The sequence below is a fragment of the Labrus mixtus genome, chromosome 20 (assembly GCF_963584025.1).
Source record: "Labrus mixtus chromosome 20, fLabMix1.1, whole genome shotgun sequence".
NCBI lineage: Eukaryota > Metazoa > Chordata > Actinopteri > Labriformes > Labridae > Labrus > Labrus mixtus.
The window spans coordinates 20,548,467-20,557,576 of NC_083631.1; the positions used below are offsets into that span (position 1 = coordinate 20,548,467).

The 9,110-nt window shown below is 40.2% G+C and overlaps 1 protein-coding gene across 1 annotated transcript; it reads right to left on the reverse strand.

Moving 5' to 3' along the window:
- Window positions 1-53: 53 nt before the first annotated feature.
- On the reverse strand, window positions 54-7,340 carry ube2m (ubiquitin conjugating enzyme E2 M). The gene is made up of 6 exons (XM_061065891.1): window positions 7,140-7,340; window positions 4,357-4,451; window positions 2,767-2,805; window positions 2,559-2,662; window positions 1,753-1,816; window positions 54-1,397 (listed from the first exon to the last, which is right to left on the reverse strand). Exons 1-6 carry the CDS (start codon window positions 7,252-7,254, stop codon window positions 1,257-1,259), a joined length of 558 nt encoding a protein of 185 aa, XP_060921874.1. The 5' UTR covers window positions 7,255-7,340; the 3' UTR covers window positions 54-1,256.
- Between the last annotated feature and the right edge of the window lie 1,770 nt (window positions 7,341-9,110).

Below are 9,110 nucleotides of genomic sequence, written 5' to 3' on the forward strand. Positions count from 1 at the left end.
AGAACACATCCACTCAGCCTACTACTCCGCTTGTCGTTGTTTTTTGCACAATACCAAAAAAAAAAAAAAAAAGGCCGTCTGAAATCTCCTTCTCCGTCTTGCGTTAAAGAACTTGTTAAGGCGAACTTGCTCTCACTGTAGCTCACAAGCCCCGCCCTCCTGTGCGCATAGCCACTCCCACTTTTAACCCGTCCCTCAAGTGGTGACGGCAAACTTCAACTTTTGTGTCACCATAGGCAGAAAAACCAAGTTGCTGTTTTGCTCATAGTTACATTTTAAGGCATGCATGATCTAATTGAGACTAACGAGCCCCTCGGACTCTAACAGGCCACTCCCCCAAGCTCTGACGTCATTCCACCTACACATGTGAAACTAACGCTGAGTCGGATGTCTTGAGGGACTTTTGAAGGCCGATCTGCTCCCATTAAGGCTCAAGGCCCCAGCCTCCATGACAAATCCATCCCTCTAGTTTGTGAATATTGCCCCTCCCATTCTGGCTCACAAGACCCTCCCACTGAAGCAAGCCACTCCCACTTTACACACAGGCCCCTAGCAAATCAGCGATCATTTGTGGCTATAGCCCGAATCCTGGGCAGTCTTTGTGTTTGAGTGTTTGGAGTTTGCTGCCGTGCTGCGAGGGAGAGGGGGGCGTGTCCTTCTGGTCACCTGTGATCTGACGACACAGGTGTTGGCGCCACACACACAAAATAAAAAATAAAAGAAAATCTTGTGGCTATCGTCATCCTCATCATCATCATCAGTGTCGGGGCGTTCTGTGAATCAATAACGCACCCAAGCAACATTCACTGACCACCCGCACCTTCCTCCTCCTCCCTCCCCCCTCCATCATATTACCATCGGCCGATTCTCGCTGTCGGCCATCTTTTCAAGTCCAGTTTCTGTGTGTGTTGTATGACGGCGTCCCCCTGTGGCGTGTAAACGGTTGAATGCTGCGTCTTAGAAATACAACAAAGAGAAAATAAGAGGAGAGGGAGAATGAAGGAAGAAGGGAGGGCGGGGTTTCTTTGTTGTCTTCTTTTGATTTAAAACAGAAAAGCGTCTTCTGGCGTGCTGCTTTCTGTCGCCGCAGCTCCTGCTTCTGCCAACGAGCAGGGCTGAGGAGGAAAAGGGGATGGAGGAAGAGGAAGGGCGGGGCAGAGGGAGAGGAGGAGGAGGAGGAGGAGGAGGAGGAGGAGGAGGGGGGGTAGTTTAGGGTGAGAGGGAGGGGTGAGTCTGGAGGATCACAGGACGCCGAGTTATTTAAGACACCTCTCGAAGTAGGTGGCGCCCACGTAGCCGCCCCTCAGAGAGCGATGGACGTTCTGCTCAAAGAGTCGCCGGTTTGTCTGAAGGACTTCTGCTGCCTCCTTGTTCAACGGGTCTTCGGGGTTAGGCTCCTGAAGGGGGCGGAGGCACAGGGGAAGTGTCACGTTAAGTCGTGTTGATTTGAAAGTTCACAACTTTATTGTCACTGCACAAGTAAAGTTAATCTAACATAACCACTCTGGCGCAATGCATAACCGTGTTCAGCACAGGTATGAGGATGTTAACTTGCAAGGAGGAGCACTGCTAACATTAGCCACACCTAACAAACCAATTTGACATTTGTACAGCATGCAGGTTGAAGACATTTCTTCACGAGCGAACATTAGAAGTCCTCTTCTTGTATGCAGCCAATGAGTGTTACTCCAACGTTAAAGTGTGTGTGTGATAAAAGTGTGTGTGTGATAAAAGTGTGCGCGCTTTACTCACTAGAAATAGATACTGTAGACCGTAGATGATGGAGTTTATTGTCAAAACAGGCTTCCAGTCCTCTCTGCAGACAAAAACACAACAACACAGTTAAAACACAACAAATAGACTTCAGTTTTTATCCATTAAATCAGGAGCTTTCTGTTTAACAACACAGGATAGATGCCTGGAACGATTCATCTGTAAGTGAATTAAACAACATGCAGATTTAAGGAGAACCAAAGGAATTCATCCAATAACCCCAAACAACTTCTCACATTGAGGGAACAGACATCAGGCGAGAGTTATCAGAGGTGTTATCATCTAGACAGGATACTTTAACCGTTTGCACTCCTGAAAGTGTCAAGAACATTTGAGGCAAGCTGCAACTGAAATGCTCCCGAGTTGCTTGTTAACAAATGTTCACCTCACAGAGATTGACTATCACGTCGTACAGTCTATGGTCGTGAGCTGGTCATAGGTAATAAATACCCCCCCTCCCCCTCCCCCGGCGAATTCTCCTGAGTATCTCCTGCTGCATTCTCACACAGTCTCATCTGGACTTCTCGCAGAAAATATATTTGGGGGCTGGCAGATAAAAAAATCCCACATGCAACTCAGCCAGAAACATTTCAGGAGGTTTTCAGAAGTATTGTGTGAAAGCAGCATTAGATGAGAAGCACTCTGAAGCAGAGGTTGAGAGCATTGCCAGCACATAAAAAAACAACTAAAAGCGTTAATGGACAAAGGGCCTTCAGAAGTTTTATTAGAAGTCAGTAAGTGACGTTTGAGTTTCTGGTTTGAAGTTACTGCAGCTGTGAACAGACCTTAAGATATTTAGGCAGACGTTTCCTTCCAGGTCGATGTTGGGGTGATACACCATCGTCTCACACTTTACCTTGGGGGGGTCGTGGGGGTAACCCTGTCCTACCTGAAACACACCCAAACGCACACTTTTATGTTTGTTCTTTTTTTGTATATTTGGGGACATAAACAAAAACAGAGGAGGTGAAAAGACGGACAGATGTTTCTCACCTTAAAGCTGAAGACAAATTTTCCACCTTTGTAAAAGCCCTGTGAGAGAAACACACACACACATTACACACTTGTTACACACTGTACTTCCTGTATTAACACATCTGCGTCATTGATTAATCATCTGATTAAATCTGATTATTGTTTAAAATGAACCCCAGAAAAAGGTTGACTAAGTATTTTTAACTAGCTAGTTAAAACCTATAGGTATCACTTATAGATCAATACACCAATAAAATGATACAATCAGATGACAGCAGCTGCTCTGCATTGTGAATACTTTTGATAAGCAATGCACTGATGCGTCCGTTGAGCATTGGTATCCTCTGAGTCGACAGACATCGGCCATCTGCAGATGTTGTGCTGTGAATCGATGTCAGTAGCCGCATTTGTTTTTGTTGTGTTGCATCAATTGAATGCTGCCAAGCTAAAACACCTAACTGCTGATTCAGGAAAGAGGTCACCAGTTGGACAAACGTTAAGTCTGTTTTCATGGTCGAATGTGAAAGAAAATGTCAGCAGCGTGGGAGTCTCTGGGAGAGATCAGCGACGTGCAATTTGACAAGACATGTTCCAGCAACATGTCAGGAGGAGGGACACAACAATTTAAATACATCCAATCTCAAAGTCCATTTGTGAATCAGACATGAAGAAATGGAAGAAACAACGGCAATAAAATCAGCCATTGGCTAAATTGTAATTTCAAACATTGATATCTATAATGGACGGGTTGGTGCATCACTGCTTGTGAGACTTGAACATTTTGTTAATGTTAGTTGCAGGACTTGTTTCATGTTTCTTTACTGAGTTTTTACTGGTTCTCTACTTCACCAAACAGAATTTCTTTATTACATTCTTCTGAGTTTCTATACTGCATACAACTGAGTCTTTCCAATCTAACCTCATTTCTTCTATTCTTCAAGGGATCAGCAGTGGCGTTTTCTCCCCGTCTTTTCAGACTGATATTGTCATTACAATAAAACACTTGGTACAACAGTTTGGGTATTTATTCTGTGATGTTGCCGCCATCTCCGTTCTTCCCCATTTCTCTTTTTACTCGTGGAACAGCGCCGCTCTACGTGTTATGTGGTGAAACTACGGGGGCCAGGAACTAATGCGCTTCTGTCTCATCTCTGGGGAAGCCAGTTGAAGTTTCCATCCCATGGGTGGAACAAAATACAATCAAGAATCAACCAATCAGACGAGACTATTGTCAAGAGCGTGTCTGTGTGTGATCTGGTGTGGATAAGTTCTGCATCTGTATGATATGATCGGGTGTGAAACAGCTTTAATAGGATATGTGGTTATGTTACATTTCCCTTCAAGCAGCAACATACCCTTTCCATGAACATCACTAAAAAGTGCATGTAGATCAGAGGTGTTGTGCCAGTAAAAAGTTTCCCCACACCACTGAGCATCAGAAAATTTATTATTATCGGTTAGAACTGATATCAGGTTCTGCGATGCTAACTGAAGCTGCAATGGGTCAATAACAGTTTTTTAAAAAGTTGCTCTGCAGCTGACACATGATCCCGAGTCCTGCAGTAAAAGTGTGTTTAGTGAACAGAAAGATAGCACACACACACACACCTCGTCAGGTGAGATAATGAGTCTGAAGTTGAGGAGGTCATCGTCATCAGGAAAGTTGATCTCACACGTCTTTGGCAGGTTCAACTCATTGATGTCTGGAACACAAACAGACGGAGCAATGATTAAAAAAAGAAGTATGACACATACAACATCAGATAAATAAAGTGATTAAAGATTGTGAATACTGTATGGATAAATATGATATCAGTTAACACATGTTGGTGTATGTACTAAAAATCTACTAATCACCTGGACAGAACAACTTCCATCTTTACCCGAGCTGAACTTGCAGAGAAGCTGCCAATTATAGAACAACTATTTTATCAATAAATCCGCTGTTTAGTTTCGACAACTAATTAAAAGCTGTGTCAACAAAAGTGTCAGAAAAAAAAGTGAAAGATGCCGATCTAATGTGAAGAGTCCAATGGCTCTGATTAGTCGTGCTGACGGTCCCAAACTCAGAGAGATCCAGACATGGAGAGCAAAACAAAGAATTCTAGATTAAAGAAAATTATCTGAGTTTGTCCCAGGAAATAGCAAAAATAAAGTTGATCTTGTGTGTATACCAGTTATGGATATGTCTATTATACTGCCTAAAATAGAGTATACGGTATCAATAACCACGGCAGATTATGAAGTCTTGGACATCATTAGATCATCCCCTCTTGTTATGATGTGCACTGTGATTCTTCAGGATTACATAAAGGTTGAATGATTGACTGAGAGGAGGATTTTTAGTGTTCACCTTCCTAAAAGAGCACATGTCACTCCGCTGTTCATCTCCTTTCACTGGCTCCCAGTTACTGCTCGCATCAAATTTAAAACTCTGCTGCTCGCTTACAAAACAGCAACAAAAACGTCTCCTCCTCACTTTAACTCATCCAGGTCTACACTCCCTCCCGCCCACGACGCTCTGCCAATGAAAGGCGTCTGATCCAACCTTCACAACAGGGTCCTAAGTCTCTGACTAGACTCTTCTCCTCTGTCACCCCCGGTGGTGGAATGAACTTCCAAACTCCATTCGATCTGCAGAGTCCCTCTGCACCTTTAAGAAAAAGCTAAAGACCCAGCTCTTTCATGAATACCTACTAACTTAATGATGATGGTCTCCATATTATTGATGATGATGATGGTAATGACGATGTTTTTTTTTGATAATGACGACTTATAAGATGGTTTCTATACTGATTAGAGCTCTCAAGAACTGCCCTCAATGTTGTGCTTTGCCTCTGGTCACTTCCTGTCAGCACCTGTGTGTCCAATCAGACTCAAAGCTGATCGTTTGCTCTTACTGACATTGTTCCCTTTTTTCTAGATCCTTGCTTGTGTTGTACTTACTCTCTGATGTACGTCGCTTTGGATAAAAGCGTCTGCTAAGTGAATTGTAGAATTGTAGCTCCCTCAAGATGCTGTTTCTTTGCTTTCTCAAGGAGTGTGAGGACACTCTAATGGAAAACAGTAACATTTCAAAGGGGGTTACTTCTTCATAGTTTATAATTTGTCCAAACATCAGTTTGAAACTAGTAGCTATTGAATGAACCATGTTGAACGTAATGACATTAAACCAAAAGAAAGCTGGAATAAGACAATATTTGGTGTCTTTGCTTGAAAATTTACTTTAAATGACTTGATTATTATTTGATTGTAGAACTGTAGTAGTTTCGACAACTAATTAAAAGCTGTGTCAACAAAAGCGTCAGAAAAAAAAGTGAAAGATGCCGATCTAATGTGAAGAGTCCAATGGCTCTGATTAGTCGTGCTGACGGTCCCAAACTCAGAGAGATCCAGACATGGAGAGCAAAACAAAGAATTCTAGATTGAAGAAAATTATCTGACTTTGTCCCAGGAAATAGCAAAAATAAAGTTGATCTCTGTGTGTATACCAGTTTTGGATATGTCTATTATACTGCCTTAAATAGAGTATACGGTATCAATAACCAAGGCAGATTATGAAGTCTTGGACATCATTAGATCATCCCCTCTTGTTATGATGTGCACTGTGATTCTTCAGGATTACATAAAAGTTGAATGATTGACTGAGAGGAGGATTTTTTTTAGCGTTCACCTGGATGACACAGCTCCTCTGCAGGTGTGTCCCATCTACTGACATTACAGGAGGAGCTGCATTGTGTTTTTGGCTGGCAGTGTTAAGTCACCTGGGTGACAGGCTGTTCCTGCAATCACTTACATTGACTCAATGCCTGTCAGATTTGTCATCACACTGTGTGTACAGGTGTGTTTCAGTTTCAGGTTAAGTGTCTCTGAGGAGGTGAAACGTGAAAAGAAAACTGCCGACACCAAAAACGAGCTGGCTAGCTGTCACTCAAACCGTCTTTAACCTGAGTGAAACACAACCAAAATGTAGAGAACAAGTTTGTCACCCTGCAGAGAGCTGACACAGCAAGTTAGCCTCTCATGAGCTATTTTAATGTAGCACCTTAGCTTGAAAACCTTAAGATGTGTTCCTACTAAAAAAAAGAGTTAGGGCTATGTAACAGTGACCAGTGTGTTCCGGGTTTAGCATTAGCTGTGTAGCCGTATGCTCCACCTTCTGACTGGCTTGTCTGCGTTTTGTTTTCAAATATAGAACGAGCTAGCCGCTACTTCGTGCTAACGCTAACATGCTAGCTGTTAGCTTCTGTGAGTTTTAATGAGGGGGGGTTTAAAACTCTCCGTGTTTGTGGTGGGTGGGTGGGCTGTGGAGTTATGGGGTCGTGTCACCCTGTGGTTTATAGATAACCAGGTATCCCGGGGGTTAACCGGTGTTGTTGTGCTCGCCTTACCTTTCTGTATTCGGAGCTGGGCCGCGCTGGCTTTTTTCCCCCCGGCTCCTGTTCTGTTTCCTCCCGCAGATTCCTCGTCTTTCTTCTGCTGCTTCAGGGAAAAGAGTTTAATCATCTTCAGTTGTTGATGATTTGAAGCCTGTACTTTGCGTCCCTGTGTTGTGTGTTCGCTCTGGTCTGTGTCTGTGAGGGGGATTTTTGTTAACTGGAGTCGGTTTCAGTCCTGGCGAGCTCCGTGATGTGGATGGAGCCGGTGCGTCTCAACTAATTACACTGAGCAGAGAAGCTAGCCGCCGAGCCTAGCCTAGCCTGTTGGCTAGCAAGAGAGGCCGGGCAGAGACGGGAAGAAAGGGGGAGGAGGGAGGGGGAGGAAGGGGGGGGGGGGGGGGGACACACACATCAACACAACACTGTGCAGGACTGTAAATATTAGTATGTGTTTGATGTGAAAAAGTGCATTATTTATGGACTACCTTATTTTATTTTATCTATTTTACCTTGTTTTATTTTATCTTTTTTTTTTTACCTTATTTTATTTTATTTTATCTTACCTTATTTTATTTTATTTTATTTTATCTTATTTTACCTTATTTTATTTTATCTTATTTTACCTTATTTTATCTTATTTTAGTTTATCTTATTTTATCTTACCTTATTTTATTTTATCTATTTTACCTTATTTTATCTTATCTTATTTTACTTTATTTTATCTTATTTTACTTTATTTTACTTTATCTTATTTTGCCTTATTTTATCTTATTTTATTTTATCTTACCTTATTTTATTTTACCTTATTTTATTTTATTTTACCTTATTTTATTTTATTTTACCTTATTTTATTTTATCTTATTTTACCTTATTTTATTTTATCTTATCTTATTTTATTTTATCTTACCTTATTTTATTTTATTTTATCTTACCTTATTTTATTTTATTTTACCTTATTTTTTTTAATCTTATTTTACCTTATTTTATTTTATGTTATTTTACCTTATTTTATTTGATCTTATTTTACCTTATTTTATTTGATCTTATCTTACCTTATTTTATTTTATTTTACCTTTTTTTTTTTTTAATCTTATTTTACCTTACTTTATTTTATGTTATCTTACCTTATTTTATTTGATCTTATTTTACCTTATTTTATTTTATCTTATTTTATTTTATCTTATTTTACCTTATTTTGGTTGTATTGCACCGTGGGACGGATACAAACGCAATTTCGATTCCACTGTATGTCTGGCATATTTTGAAATTGACAATAAAGTTGACTTTGACTTTGATACATAATAGGAGGAAGATTTTATTCATTAAAATGTTTTGAGAAAAAGTAGTTGTGTCGAAAATAAAGTTTGAAAATTATCTGGAAAATAAAGGTGAAATGTTGCAAACGCAAGTCGAAATGTCTAGAAGAAAGTTGAAATGTCGAGAACAAAGTTAAAGTACAATTTTGAGGAAAAAAGTCGAAATGTTGGAAATAAAGTTTAAATATAATTTCAAAAAAAGTCGAAATGCCTAGAAAAAAGTCAACGTCAAGTCAATATTGTTCCTATTAGATAGATAGATAGATAGATACTTTATTGATCCCGAGGGAAATTCAAAGCATCCAGTAGCAGGTTACAAAGACGTACATGACATGAAACATTTGTTACAAATTAAACCACAAAAACCGACGCCCCCCCATACATATATATTAACCTGAAAAAAAGATTTAAAGAATACCTCTAGATGAATCAAACTTAAACTGTGCAATTAAAAATAGATTTATACAAGAAATGTACATAACCCGTGCAGGGATAAAAATATATGTGTAATTTTAAAGCAAGAACCTATAAACAGTTGAGGAAAAACATCTGTAATTAGACCTGAATATAAAAATGTAGCTGTTTTCACAGAAAACTGATTTAAATGAATGCATGTCAACTTGGAGCGTCCATAGAATTGAGCCGCAAATTATTTTGAATTGTTTTC

Excerpts from the sequence above, each read along its gene's own strand:
- ube2m (XM_061065891.1), bottom strand. The coding sequence starts at position 7,254 with ATGATTAAACTCTTTTCCCTGAAGCAGCAGAAGAAAGACGAGGAATCT. Across the intron at positions 4,452-7,139 it reads CCAGCTCCGAATACAGAAAG|ACATCAATGAGTTGAACCTG; the intron begins GTAAGGCGAGCA and ends TTTGTGTTCCAG. Across the intron at positions 1,398-1,752 it reads GTCTACAGTATCTATTTCTA|GAGCCTAACCCCGAAGACCC; the intron begins GTGAGTAAAGCG and ends CGCCCCCTTCAG.